The sequence below is a fragment of the Poecilia reticulata genome, linkage group LG10 (assembly GCF_000633615.1).
Source record: "Poecilia reticulata strain Guanapo linkage group LG10, Guppy_female_1.0+MT, whole genome shotgun sequence".
Taxonomy (NCBI): Eukaryota; Metazoa; Chordata; class Actinopteri; order Cyprinodontiformes; family Poeciliidae; genus Poecilia; species Poecilia reticulata.
In genome coordinates, this window is record NC_024340.1 from 12,772,692 (window position 1) to 12,787,915 (window position 15,224).

Genomic DNA, 15,224 nt, shown 5'->3' on the forward strand with positions numbered 1-15,224 from the left:
CTTATGGTTCTTGAATGATTACAACATCTGACATGTTAAAAGAGAATTTTGAACAGACAACACAGTGGCTCATATTAAGCAAAACATTTGTCACGATGTTTTATTAAAACAAAAATATATTTTTTTCCCCCTTTATTCTTCTCTACATTGTCATTAAATGCACCATTTACAGGCATACTTTTGGTATTAGTAACAGTGAATTACGTCATTGCAGTACATTTGCGTTTTCATTTTTGTCTTAAGTATGCGTCCAACACTCACAATTTACTGCCTTCRGTTCAACACTGTGKAAAATCTTGAGAAAGAGCACAAGAAGCACCCGTTACATTTAGATTTAGATACAAGTTGGATCACGATGAGATCATTCAATYGCTTTGAGCAACCTTTAAACCCATTTCCACTAAAACACGGCAGACAGCAGTAAAGATGTAGATGTAGAACTCYGAACTGGAAGACAAGCAAGGTGATCGAGAAGGACAGAAGAAGCAGGAAGAAAAATCATGGCAGTAGTGTTTCAGTTCCCCTCTTTCATGGCCTTCTTCTCTTCTTCGATTTCTGTGTGAGCACAAAAGACAGACTGATGAGAAATGTATCTTGGGAATGACTTTCAAACTGTAAAATATAAGATTACCGTCAAATATTTTGTTCACAACCTTCTGTCAAAGAAGGTTTATGCAGGGTTGAAAGGAGAAACAGGAAAGAAAAAAAAAAACTTATGTCAATATGAAAACTCGTTAGATTTTTCTTAAATGGAGGTCTTGTATCATAAATACATGCACTGCACACAGTAATGATTGTGGATATGTGATATAGGTTTATGGTATTTATAATACCCTAGAATTTTTACCAGTAGGGTAGGGTTAAAAATCTAGAGTATTTTAACCCTGTTTATATAGCAACTCCAACAACAGATGGTTTTCCACATACATTTTCTGAACTGCATTCCAGTGTCAGACGTTTCAACCTCTGTGTTTCCAAAAATGATCAGGTGTGGGTGGAACACAGATGAAGAAGCGCTCCTGTAAAATACCACAAACTAGCACTTCAATCTAAAACTGCCGTCCCATTGTTTCCCGTCTTACTGTGCACGCTGGCGCATTGGAAGAGGATCTAATGTAAGGAAATGAAATGGATTTTGAGGAACGTCAGGTTCTGTTCGGTCTTTGTGGAGCATACGTTTCCATTCTGATGTACTCTCTTGCCGAATAGTGGATGTATACTGGGATCAGTGGGATGAAATTTACTTTTGTTCATAAGGTGCATCAGATGAGTTCTAAAGTACTGTAGAAGAAGTACTAAAAATATGTACATACTTTTTGGTTTTCATACAATGTTTTCTATTTTAAAGTTGTGGCCTTCCAGTCACCTTGAATACTTAATTTACATATGTCGGTTTCTTCTTTCTAAGCTTATTTTATCTGAGATTCAGGCAGTCAAAGTCAGAACAACACAGGACAAATTCCACTGTGGGTACTGACTGAGAAAGGGCTTGGTATTGACACACCTATTAGTGGAGAGCACAACCAGGGGTGTGTCAGAGGAAACAATGTCTTCTCAGATAAAAATGCAATACCAACCAAACAGCCTTACAGGGTATTATTTTTGCAATGAGCGTTTATTTAAGAAAGCAAAAGTAAATGAGTTTGTTATTTTTTCTTTACTCTTTTTTTGTCCCTTTTTGCCTCTAATAAATGCAAAGCAAAATGTAGTATTGGCATAAAAAAAAAAAACTTCTTCTATGGCTTTCACAACAGTAAGCCATAACAGAAAGCCAAAAATTATCAGTGGTCCAAAGGGCCAATTTAACAACATTTATGAAAGATATGAACAGAAAGAAAAATCACGTATTATTTAAAGCGAGCCTTCAGAGGTTGTGTTGAAAAAAAAAAAAAAAAAAAACTCATAAGAGCTGCCTAAATAGTCTAAATATAAGTTACTCATTCAGAAAAAAATCTTTGCCTTCAGCTATTTATTACCTAAACTTTAAACCAACCACCAGGCATGAGCAGCTTCTTCAATAACTGACTGGAGGTACGTAGAGTTATGAACATTCTTATCAAATATTTTTGCATTAATTACTCTAGTCTCTGTGGTCTTAAATCCTTCCATCATCCTGTTTTGAAGAGGACAGTGAATTCAATGCTCCCATTGTGCTATGGCAGCCATAAATTTATCTTCCTCCTTTTATGAAGTGTTCCAGTAAAAAACTCATAAAATGAACATGTGCCAGCAGAGCCTCCCGTTTCCCCGCTTCCCCTGTGACACACCAGTCTGGGCCAGATTTAGACTAAGAAAGAGGTAGATCAGCCTCTGGGACCCTGGTGGCAAAGAATGAGCATTTTGAGACACTTTTCACATGTAAAAAGAGATCCTGAATGAATTACTCTCCTGTATGGTCGCTAAACAAACAAACAAACAAACAAACAAACAAAAAAACTGTACATTTTCTCTTCGTACTAATCAAGAAATAAGGAAGCTCTTCAGGGTTATAAAATTTATAATAACTGTAAAAAGATAACAGGTCCATATAAATCAATCACTTGCATAATGCACTTGTGGGCGGCATTATGCATAGACATTTCATAGAAAAGAGGGATTTGCTCTCAGGTGGCTGGGTGTGTACACTCTTCTGATCTGTGATGCAATGTTTGCCTCTCATAAGGGAGGAGTTGAAGCACATTGGAGCCAAGTAAAGAAAAGGTAAAATTTGAAGCAGGTGTGGACAAGATCAACTTTTGTTAACCCAAGACTCTCATAACCCCCCCTCCCTCTGCTCTCCTTCCACTTTTAACACCTACCCTCCTTGGTTGGGAGTCGGTTTTTCTCTTCTGTGTTCGTCTTCTTGAGCTTCTGCTTGTTAAACTGCTCCACTTCTTGATTGACTGGGTTGTTGTCGCCCATTTTGGAAGAGTTCTGTGTGAAAAGAGGGGAAGACGTATGCAAATATGAGGCGCGTATGACAAACAATCAGCAGCGCATGCCCATAGAGAGTGGAGGGTGGGGGGTGCGGAACTGAGTTACACCTAGGTTGAAAATATTTTTTCAATAGAGGTCTATTTTGAAGGCGTAACACGTAGGCTAGTCAGATATTATGCAAAAACATCAACAGAGAGCTTTTGTTGGGATTCGGTTCACACATTTCACTGTTACTGTGAGGTAAACTGAATGGGGAGGTAAAATGATGAAACTTATTTCAGGGGAAAAAAAAACTACACAAGTATGCATTGTGTATGCAAATTAAAGGCACGACCTTTGTGGGATATTGCCAACCCACTAAAATCTTATATGCACGGCGAAATTCTGAACCACATGAAATGTACAAACAAGCGGATGCGACAAAACAAAAGCAATAAGTGATTTATTAGTCTAGCTTCCCTTACAGTGAAGAAATCTATTAGTCAAGCTTCCCTTTCAGTGAAGAATGCAGGAGTGTCAGGTATGGCTGAACGGTATAACCGTGTAATTCGCATGCTAAAACAACACTGCTTTATAGTGGCCTGCAGCAAAAATGTTATATAACACCTGGCAAAGACTCGTGAGACCTCAGGAACATGAAATAATTTATTTCAGATTACACTAATTCTGTATTATTATTTATTTATTTATTTTTTGTAAAGCCCAAAGTTGAATTTGTCAAATGATAGAAATGGTAAAAAGCTGCTTTTACCTGGTACAGCGGTGCTCTGTGAGACGGTCCTCTCCAGGTAAGATGCGCCTGTGTGTAATCTGTGCAAAGCTCGGGGTTTAAATAGGGACAACACGCCCTTCTGCACGCCAACATGGACACTATCGCTCTGCTTCCCATTGGCTCCCACACATCAGGGGGGAAGCATGTCAACTGGACATGCGTCATATTACACTTTAGTGTACGTCCACCAGCCGTCATGTTATCACAATTTGTTGCTTAGATAAACCTTTTTTTATTTTTTTATTTTCTTTACCTCCAATGCCTATTGCAAGAGAAGCGACGGCTTTTAGAATCGTACGTACAATCGTACATATTTTAATACGCGCGATTGTAGTGTTTAATCTTTTACAACATCTCCATCTAGTGGCCTGCATTTGACATGACACCACTAGCCGATAAAGGATGACGGAAAGAAAATGCAGCAATGCATAATTGGTAAGATTAGTTTACTATTGCATCTTGATGAGGGAAAAAAAAAGCGAGCATGATACCATTGATCCGATGCGAAGTGGTAGTGCTGGTTCACTGTTACTCAGCTCTTCAATACAGAGGTGGGTCTTGCAACTTAAATGCACGGAAATTGCACTTCACACACAACCAAATACACACCAACTCCCCAAAGTTTATGTAAGGAACATTAATATATATTTATATACGTTTTTATAGCTATGAGAAAAGAATAAGAAAAGAATAATATTGATTTAAACAGGCAGCTAAATAATATTTTGGACTAAGTATCCCTTCTTCACAAATCTTCTGTAATCACTTCAGAATGATTAGGTCAATCTTTGATCAGACCGTTTTTGTGCTTTTCATTCTTGCTACAGTCTATGGTAGTTCCAAAGCCAAGAAAATATTGAAAATATTGTAAATCTTTTAAAGAAAAGAAAAAAATAAAGATATAAATCTCCAACCAAACAACCTGTTCGCCTAAGATGATTTTGATTGATATCTGACCTCTAAACATGTAAGATCTTAGATGGTCAAATGGAGTCCAAACATAAAAACATATAAATAAATAATACACCAGCAATTTAAAAATGGTCAGATCATAAGCCACAAATCAGACACTAGCATCAGCGTTGTGCAGCATGGAGACCATCTGCAAGAAAGTTTAATCCTTAAGCTCTCAATATGACAATAACCTAAAGCGTTCTAGTAAATCTATATAGTCAAAAGGGACTAGTCAAAGCCCAGGTTTTTATTTCATTGACATGCTGTACGTAGGGTGATCTGAAACTGGTTGTGCAGGCAAGAAAGTCCTCAAACACATCTCAACTGAAAGTGAGTAAAGGGAGCAACACTCATTATGAGGAGGTAGAGAAACCAAACTTCCTCCTCGGGTAGAATACACATTTTTGTAGATAATCTTTGTCTTATGAGTGAAACAGTGTACATTTTTGTTGTCTGTTTGCAGGTACATTTCTTTGTTTTTCCAGACTTAATAAGATTTGATTAGATGTTGAATTGTGAACATTTCTTGATAAAAAAAAATTAAATACTTAATGGGGTGTCCTAATTTTTCACAGAAATGTATAGCAACATATTTATGTCAGTCAGTGAAAAATGGCTGTCCTTTTGTTTTTTTTGTTTTTTTACAGTATATGTAATTATGTAGTTGTATTTGTATCTCTACATGAAAACTGTAAATACGGACTAAAGAGTTCTTTTAAAGGCCAACGGAGTTTATTATTCAAAAATCAGTTGAAAAACAACAACCACTGATACAAAATGCATAAAAATTCCTAATCATTTAAGATTAATTTAAATTGACAATGCGGAAGACAATAAATAATTAAAAGGTCAAACTGATGCAGTTGGTTTACAACATTATGATTTACTGTTAATTTGTTTTTTTTTCTGGGTGCCTGTAAACCACGTCTTAAGCTGCTACCTTGTTTAGCAAACCTCATACCACCAACAACAACATTACTTACAGGATAATAATGTATATAAGTGTCTTGATATTACACTGCATGTGATTAATGTTCAGTAAACATGCATTTAAAGGCAAACTCTTTACTTTTGGTTTGTTGTACATCTGAAGTTAAGTGACTGATCACATTTGTTCAATAACGACGCCTGCTGTGTTCTCAAGCTAACCATTCTATAAGTAAAAATGTCGGACTATATCTTTAACAAATATGTAACAGCATTGCAATGAGCACAAATTCCCATAAAAGTCAACAAGAACAAAAGGCAGTTTTTTGTTTTTGTTTTTTTAAACCAGCACCATAATCTGCATAAGACTTGAAGAACATGAGAAATATTCACCAAAGCTTCTTGGCAGTAGTGACATTAGTTTGCAATGTTGGACATAACAGAGGCAGCATGTTGCTTTCATCAAGGCAGGTGTGCTACAATGATTTAAAGAGATCAATCAGTATTTTTTAAGTTAGGTTGTTATAAGCAGTTCACATTTGACATGCAGAACATCATTTTCTTTGCATTTCATTCATAACAAATCAAGATTAATTGGTCCCAGAGGTCGGAGACACGTTGGTTCAAGAATAAATCAAAATTTTTATGTTTTACAACTGAAATGACAAAAAATAAATGTTTTATGTTTCATTCATCAACCATGTTTGCATTGGGTGGTTATATACATAGAAACTGATGATTATTTACACAGGAACTGGCTGTAGGAGGTGGTGCTCCACCAATAAACAGATACTTTGAACAAGACATTTAGCATTGCCAGTCAGAATAACTGCAGAAAACTAAAGGAAGTGTAAAAAACCCCCACAAAAAATAACAGTAAAATTACATTCATTTTAATTGCAAGTGAATGTTGTTTCACTCGCAGTTGAAATAACATTCACTAGTAGACTTTCCTATCCAAGAGTTACTTTGTTGAGAAATACTTTCAACATTTAATTCTCTGTAGAAGTTACACACAGGAAGTTACACTGCCTCCAACCTCAGTTTCCTGTGAAATCAGCTTTCTTGCAAATAACGGCTCTAACACAGTCACAGGTCCCAGAGTAATTTTAACTGAGATCTGGAACACCTGAGTTTTACTCTGACGAATCAGAATTTCTTCTGTCAGAAAGGCCTAGACTTGAAAAACCTGCTAAAACTTGACATAATCAGAAGAACAAAGTCTTTTATCATAGGTGCACTTAATGAGAAGTAGGGTTTACGCAGAATAAGTTTCAGCATCCACGTTCAGGAGGATCCTTTCTGTTGTCTGTCGTAAATAGCTGTGGTGATTCCCCACGTAATGCATGACCTCAGGATAACAAGACTCCCCCCTCGATACAACAAAACCAAGCTGTGATTCCGAGATTTCCACAGCTGCCTCCAACATGCAGTGACACCCTTAACCTCTCCTCCCACCTGTGCTTGCATGTTTGCTACCAGCACAGACAGAGGGTACAGAGTCAAGCTGATTACCATCGAGGTCACCGTTCCTGAGACGAATGAAGAGACCACGGGAGAGAGTCCCTGTCCAGCCACAACGGCACACACAGGCCCCTTCAGGCCAAAATACAGGGAGCTGCCGAAGGCGTTGCGGGCTGCGATGGGCAGGAAGGCTCTGTAATAACCCTGGCTAATCCTTTCTACCTTCAACTTCATGAGAACACTCCTCAAGGACGGCAGATGCTTGTCATTGTGGCCGTTCTGCAGCACATTCTGAACTCGCTCGAATGGGGTGAAGACCACGGCTTCCACAACACCTGCCCCAAATCCAGCCAGAGCTGGCAGGGCAGCAGCAGAGGTGGTGGTTGACAATGAAAGATGACGGAGGAGTGTGTCCTGCAGGCCGAAGAGGAGCGTGCCGTTCAGGGTCCTCATCAGGAGCGGTGGAGCCACGCCCCGATAGAGCTTGAGAGGGCCCTCTTTGTAGAGCTGTCCCACCGCCTGGTGCACCGGGGCGTTGTGGATCTGCTGACGGAAAATGGTCTTGTAGACGGGAAAGACAAAAACGGTGGGGAGCGTTGACAGCAAGCTGGAGGTTCCTCCGTGTAAGTAGCTTTGAAGGCGAATGATTGTGTTCTGAGGGCCTCCGTCCTCTTGTTCGTGATCAGGGCTTCCTGCCATCCCAGAGCTTGGAAAATTAAATTTGCAAACCGTGTTAGTCTTGCACTGATATGAGACGAGCTCAGCAGAGAACACGATGTTTGTACATCGATTCTATAAAATAAAATCCAATATTAAAAAAAAAAAAAACATAAAGAAGCAATTGGGACACATTTTTTGTCATCTCAAATAAACACTCTTATTAATAATTTAGACATTGTGATTCCCTGGGTCAAAGATATTATATATAACATAGAGGCCCATTTATTCCACTCACAGCCCATTAGACTGGACGAGATTCATTTTAGCACCACAAATCATGTAGCAAGGAGTGGCACCAAAGGGGTCAAGTCTCCATAACAAGCCTTGCATCCTGTCAATTGCCAAGAAGTATAACAGGCATGCACTCAGCAGTGATGATTCTTACTTATCAGGAATAAAGACATTTGTAGAAATACACTACATCTATAAGTTACTCTTTAGAAAAGATCAATTGTATTTCTCATTCTAGTATTTTTTTTTTCCCTTAAATTCTAGAATTAAAAGGCTTAAAATCTTTGGAACTGTCAGTTTGCTGTATTTTCCATGCAGAAGTGAAACTTGTATGGTTACAGAAGTAGTTTCCAAACTTGGTTTTCAAGCCCCTTGACCTACATATCTTAGACACAATTCCTCTGCATGTCATCTAGTGCTGCTGAAGCCTCTTAATCACCCTATCATTAAAGTTAGGTGTGTGGCAGCAAGTCAGGAGACGCATAAGTCATGAAGGAGAAGAGAAGATTGAAGACCAGGCCTGGGAACAACTGGGTTAGAGAGAACAACTGGTTCTAGCCCAGCTTCCGCCTGAATTCACCCCTGGTGATGAGTGTCCCCCTTTCCTGTTTTTTTCAATTGATTCTGTTAGTTTTTAAATCAATCTAAACACTTATTTTAAACAGTAAATATCGTTAAAGGCAACGTGCAATACAGAAACGTATTTAAAGATTTTGAATAGTGGGGAAAAGAAAGAAGAAGAAAAAACAAACCCATCACGTTAAGTTGCATGTCATGTGTATGAAACGAAACTGCTTTAATGTTTTATGAACGCGCTCACAGTCGTCAAGTCACACAAAAGATGGTAGTGGCTAAATGTGGTCTCCATTAAATCCTGCACCGTTTTTATTTTTATTTTTAAATTAAGGCCGCACAAACGTCTGTTTCACTTCCAGTGGACGACACAATGGACGAATTTAATATTTCAGCATTTGAAAACAGAAAAGAGACTTACCGTTTCTATATGAGGCGCGGCTTTGAAAATAACAGGCTGCTGGAGGTTAATCCGCCGGTGCCTCTGATCCGCCCACCTCGATTTACGGATTGGTTACGTCACCAATCAGTCAACTACATCATCGCGTAATTCACCACAGTGAGACACAAGATTTGTGTTAATCTAAACCTTTTTGCTTTAGACATTTTACATAATAACGGTGCTGACAAACTATTAATGCAATCTAAACGATAAATTACCAGCAGCCTCGTTTAAGAGCTCTATAAAATAATGCCTAATATATGGCCGGCCATTTAAGCATAAAATCGACTTCACCATACTTACACTCTTGATGTCCGATGACTAGACATATTTGTTATTTTTAACGACACATAATGCCTGTTTGAGTAATTCTTCATTATAGTATAAATTATGTCAGGTTTAGTTGCAGTCCTATGGAGTCTTCGATTCAAGATTTACAATAAATTACAGTCTATCTGTGAATTACTGGTATATAAATTAAATTATGACTAAAGAAAACTTGAGATATCTCCTTTTTATTCTGACTAGTCATAATTCTAATTAGAGATATCTTAGATTTGACTAAAGGAAATGAAATTGCAGATATATTAAAAGCAAAAAAAAAAAAAAATGATTAGGTGAAACTGACTTAGAGATAAATATACCAAAAATAGATTTTTGATAATCCATCATTTTCAGATTGGGAATGGGTTGACAGTATAGCAGCTTTTCAAACTCGTGCAATGAGTACAATGTGTCTGTCGGGAAAGAATGCATAGAAAATTCTTTGCAGATTTTAAGGTTCAGGAAGTTTGCATTCTCTGCATATTCCAAACTAATGACTTCTTTCTACATTGTGTGGCATTGTCTGACAGTTTTGTGCACACCCATGATTCTGCAGGCAGCCATTTGTACAGCTCATACGCAGGGAGGCTTATGCACAATTTCTTCATTCAGACATCTAAAAATTTTATTTTGACTACTACGTTTGATATATCTTGAATTGTGATTGCAGATGTAGGTGACGTTTCCAATGATGTCATTTGTGATAACTTGAAAGGCATCTCGACTCATCTAGTGTTTAGATAATAGTTGTGCTTATGGAATGAAGATTAACACAGTTTAACTTCCTGTATGTCTGTCTGAAACAGAACGTTACAAAAGAAAAGAACAATTTTCACTTTTGCACATGGCAAGCACAAATTGAGAGAGAGGAAAAAGAAGCATTTTGTCAGAAAATAGGCCTGGTTAATCAGAGAAAGCCTTCTGACCTTGCCATACCTGCATGAAGCTCCTGTGTTTGGAGTATAAACATACTTTCCACGATGAATGCAGGCAAGAGCTCACTCCATCTATTTTTTTCCCATCCCAACCATGAATTTGCAAAGCTTTTAGCTCAAAAGCCTGATACACTTTTTCTTCATGTTTGCAAATCTGCACTGACAGAACAGCGTTTGCGGCTGTTACACAAGAAAAACAGAAAAATCTCAGCTGGTTCGAAAACTTTTGCAATGTGATGCAAAGTAAGCTCCATCTCTCATCACTGACTAACTTAGTATAAAAGAGAAGACCAGAGATTTATTTTTGGCATATTCAAATTTATTGAGAATGCATCCCTCAAACACTTGGTGCATTCCCTTTTTCTACTGTAAAAGAACACAAAAACTTGAGTTTTGCACATTAATGACAACTTTTTTTCCTTCCAGACGTACAAAACAAAACAAAAGCACAAAAATAGCAGGTGAAGATTTCTGAAGGAAGCTCCAGCCCGCAGAGACCCCAAGCTAAAAACCTTCTTTATCTTCATTTTAGACTCAAAAAAAAAGATTAAAAATTAAACTTTGGAGACACTGGGCATTCCCCACTCAATGAGGGCACCTCAAGAGTTGAAAGAAACATCCTAAAAAGATCTCGTTTTCAGCCTGCTAAGACACCTGAAAACAGTTCATCAGTGAGAAAACTAAAAGCAAAGGGAGAAGAAAAGGGAGAATAGTAGAAGACTTGGGAGGGGAATTCAATTTCATTTCAGACTTTTGAGGCACTCTTGGTTGAGTGGAGCTTCAGTGGCACTGTAAACTAGTTAAATGCACATTCAAATGGAGTAACTGTAATCCATTCGAGCAACAGAGAAACTACACTCATTCATTGTAACAGAAAGCACAATGTAACAGCTTTATATAACAGACGCTTCTCCTGAGCACTGGAACCTGCCGGGGATATTTATAGAAGCTCTTTGACAACAAAGTGACACGACGATCAGGAGAAAACCATGAGTTAAATGCACTGAGAGAGAAACACAAAGTTCACAGTGGATAAATACTTCATTTACCCATACACATAAATAAGCCTGTCTAAAACTGGTAGGTTGCGCTTGCGTCGGCTCCCTGAACATCAAGGGGTGCCACTTAAAGGGTGGAGGGTGGCGAATGAAGCGGGCGGGTGGACGGGGGTGGGGGCTGCATTAGTAAAAGACATGACGGCTGATTCATTCATTGGTTGTTTTCAACGTCGTTAATTAGCAGAACAGCTCTGTTAATGGTAGTGTTTGGGGGCATTCCCTCTTCTCGTATTTGGTATTTACTGAGCACAGATGACGGCGTTGCTACAGGGGGACGTGGCTGAAAAGGTAAGACACGGATTCCCCGTTGTGAGTTCTGCGAATGGCCTCTGCTAGAATCATGGAGATGTCTATCACCTGGAGGAAGAAAAGAAACGCATTGCCAGAGCTGGATTGCACAAACTGTCCATCAAACTCAAGTGTCTGAATCACAAACGTCTATTAAAAAATAAAATCCCCTTGCGCTATCTTTTTTTAAAAATTTTTTATCTCAAACCTGTATTTTGGGACAATGCTTCATCTTCTCCTCCTGAGGGATTGTGTTGGTGACGACAACGGCTTCAAAACAGGCGTTGTTGATGCGTGAAATAGCTGGACCAGAAAAGATGCCGTGGGTCAGGATGGCATAAACCTTTGTGGCACCAGCAGAGATGAGTCTAGAGTGAAAGAAAGAGCACAGGGCATTGCTGAAAACAAATGCAGTTCTCCCTGAGCTTAATTAACCAAGGCCTAAGCCTCCTGTAGGGCTGCACACTTTCTTCTGGGTTCCTCCACATTTTTTTTCATGTCAAAATGTCACACTTTATCTAATCAGACACAATTTTTTTATGTGTTTTAAAGGATAATTACAAAACTGTATTATGGGTGGGATGAATGGAAGATATGAATGAATACATGAATGACAGGAGGAAAAGATGAATGACAGTAGAACACAGAACAGACAAAGAAATGAACAGTTGAAGAGATGGATGGATGAACAGACAAAACAAATAAAAGGTCATGGATGGATGGATGGATGCAAGTTTTAGAGCGTGTTACACCTAATAAAATCAGAAAACAAATATTTTTAAAAATATTTTATTTTCATTTTCCATGCATATACAGACGTGGAAAATGATCCCAGAGTATATTGCAGACTAAATAGGAGCAAGGTTTACTTAAAAAGCAATGTGACGCAACTTACTTATCGGCAGCATGGCAGATTGTCCCACAGGTGTCAGCCATGTCATCCACCAGAATCGCAACGCGATCCCTCACATCTCCGACAAGGACCATACGGTCGACCTCGTTTGCCTTTTTCCTCTCCTTGTGAATTAGAGCAAAGTCCACATTCAACCTGTCCGCAATCGAGGTGACCCTGCAGAGGGAGGACACAGAGTTCACAAGCTGAAGGTAATCACTTCAAATGGCATGTTAGGGTGGTATGTTATGTCAAAAAAAAAAAAAAAAAATTGCTCATCTGGAGAATATTCTTTCAAAAAAACAAACAAAAAGAAAACACTGAAGCTAAACCTGGCATACCTCTTAGCTCCTCCTGCATCAGGTGACACAATGATGCAATTTTTCCATTCAAGGATATTCTCCTTGATCCATTTCAAGACAGCTGGCTCTGCGTACAAGTTATCCACAGGGATATCAAAGAATCCCTGGAAAAAGATAAATAAACACTCTGGTCAGTTCTCGTGGATTTACTTCTCACTCTGCTGACAACTACGCAAATTCAAGGCAATGCAAATCAAATTTTGATTAGCATTGCCTTGAATTTGCATAGTGCAACATGTGCCAAGCCAAAAGGTACCATCAGTACCCTTAAGGCTATTTATGGAAAATGTCTCATTTAAGTGCGTTTTCTAGCATGACTGCAGAGAGAGAGAGAGAAAAAAAACTTTATCAACCAAATTTTGAACAAATTTTATGCTACATTAACAAATATGTGCTCTGTTTCACCATGACCATCGGAGTCAAACAGGAAAGACAGGACAGGTGAAGAACTTCACCTGACACCAAGTCGTTATGGTTTCTAACTAAAATGAAGCCATGTTACACTSTTTATTTTACTTAGAAGTAAAAATGGGCAGAAGTCAACAAAAACGCCCTCATATAAATGAGGCTAGGACAGAAGTGTCGCGAGAACCTGMAGTTTAGAAGTAAAACTAGCTGTGCCACGATTACTGCTAAAATAAAAGAGAAAAAAGCAAGACATAAACAGGCACAGAAAGTCAAAAACAAAAACAGCTAAAACACTGAATAAAATCCAGTTAGGCTAGTCATGTTTCAAGCTCCTGTAACCCACCTGTATCTGTGAGGCATGCAAGTCCATTGTGATGATATGGTCTGCGCCCGACACAGACAACATGTTGGCCACCAGCTTGGCAGAGATAGGAGCCCGGCTCTGCAATGAAAACAGATCTCCTCAGTCACATGGAATAAAAAAAAAAAAAAATCTAGCAGGCATGGCTCATTTCTAAAAATAACACTCAGCACCAGACTTCAGTCGTACCAATAAAAGGATAAAATCTATAAAAGTCTACACTAAATGCAGGAAAATGATACTTACTTAATGTTAATAAGTATTACTTACTTATTAAGTAAGTAATATTTACTCAATAACATAATCCATCATTAGCTTACAAACAGAAATAAACTGTTAAACTACATCAATTGGTTTGATGAAAACTTAAAACTGATTCACTTTATAATTTAATAAAAAATAAATCCACTTTTTGATTTTATTCAAATAAAGCGACACGCGTGYGTACATGCACTGTGCATTCCACTCATGCGATGTGATTTAAAGGCTGAAATAATAGTGAACATGAACAAATGAAAGAAAGCGGGAACTAAGCAGTGCAATCGGAATGAGCTGCTGACATCAGGCAAAACTGAAAGTAAATGCGCCACAAGGGCTGACTGTGGGTGGACATGTCTGTGGGCTTCTTGTCATGATTCAGGGTGGCAAATGGCATGACAGAAGTAAGTAGACAAATATCCCTCACCCCCACCTTGTCCTTCTTGTCCTGGCGCGCATAAGGAAARCAGGGGATGACAGCTGAGACCCTGGAGGCCGAGGCAATCTTGCAGGCATTGATCATAATCAGCAGCTCCATCAAATTGTCATTGATCTCCCCACAGCCACTTTGGACAATGTACACGTCTTCCCCTCGGACGCTCTCYCCGATCTCCACGCTACCAGAGGRAGAGAAGTGAGTAAACAAACAGCACTTTGAGCCAAGCAAGCAGGACATATGAAACCGAAGAAACAATGGCTTGTGTCCCCATGTGGTTTGGCCTGATCAACGGTTACAGTGACGATAAGACAAGTATGAAGACTCATGTGACACTACTCTTTTGGTAGTGTCACATGAGTCTTTAAACTATTTGAATGCTTGGGGTCTACACACTTGTCCATTAGACAAGTTATTGTGAGTTCTGAAGCATGCGTGGACTACAAGTTCCTGAAAACACTGCGCGGCAATTTTCACCGTGATACGGCTTCTCATAAACAGCTAACAAACCGCTAGGTTACGACATTTAATCGTAATTAGCATTTCTAACACAGCGTAAAAAAAAAAGAAGAAGCTTACCATGTTTCTTGGTTGCTAAATTTCTTGGTGACAACCTTTCCCAGTTCAAGACCGAGACGATCTGCTATTTTCTGAGAAAGATCCGGATGGGAGCTGCCGCTAAAAATCTTAATATTCGGCATTTTGTTGCGTCGCTTGGGTCGTCGTTCGACACCGGGCGGGTTGCGGCAGCGAGAAGCTTGTCGAGTCAGGGGCAACAACTACAAATATATCAACAGTTGATAAGCTACTCTTTACCGAGCCGTGCAGAGTTTTCCTACCTATCCTCCATTATGTCCCACACCTCGCGCGTGCAGCTCATTGTCGAAGGGGGCGCGCACGCTG

At 38.9% G+C, this 15,224-nt stretch overlaps 2 protein-coding genes across 3 annotated transcripts; both read right to left on the reverse strand.

Annotated features, from left to right (window-relative positions):
• Positions 1–6,191: 6,191 nt before the first annotated feature.
• LOC103471177 (solute carrier family 25 member 53-like) lies at positions 6,192–9,058 on the reverse strand. Its single transcript, XM_008420016.1, has 2 exons — positions 8,979–9,058; positions 6,192–7,739 (listed from the first exon to the last, which is right to left on the reverse strand). The coding sequence occupies exon 2, from the start codon at positions 7,730–7,732 to the stop codon at positions 6,857–6,859; it is 876 nt and encodes a 291-aa protein (XP_008418238.1). The 5' UTR covers positions 7,733–7,739; positions 8,979–9,058; the 3' UTR covers positions 6,192–6,856.
• Positions 9,059–10,555: 1,497 nt separating this feature from the next.
• prps1b (phosphoribosyl pyrophosphate synthetase 1B) lies at positions 10,556–15,224 on the reverse strand. Of its 2 annotated transcripts, none has more exons than XM_008420017.2 (7): positions 14,901–15,224; positions 14,313–14,502; positions 13,610–13,708; positions 12,838–12,962; positions 12,500–12,673; positions 11,813–11,972; positions 10,556–11,673 (listed from the first exon to the last, which is right to left on the reverse strand). In XM_008420017.2, the coding sequence occupies exons 1-7, from the start codon at positions 15,020–15,022 to the stop codon at positions 11,581–11,583; spliced, it is 963 nt and encodes a 320-aa protein (XP_008418239.1). In that variant the 5' UTR covers positions 15,023–15,224; the 3' UTR covers positions 10,556–11,580. The 2 variants fall into 2 exon arrangements, with proteins under 2 accessions (XP_008418239.1, XP_008418240.1); XM_008420018.2 differs by having other exon boundaries at positions 14,319–14,502; positions 14,901–15,223.

Excerpts from the sequence above, each read along its gene's own strand:
- LOC103471177 (XM_008420016.1), bottom strand. The coding sequence starts at position 7,732 with ATGGCAGGAAGCCCTGATCACGAACAAGAGGACGGAGGCCCTCAGAAC.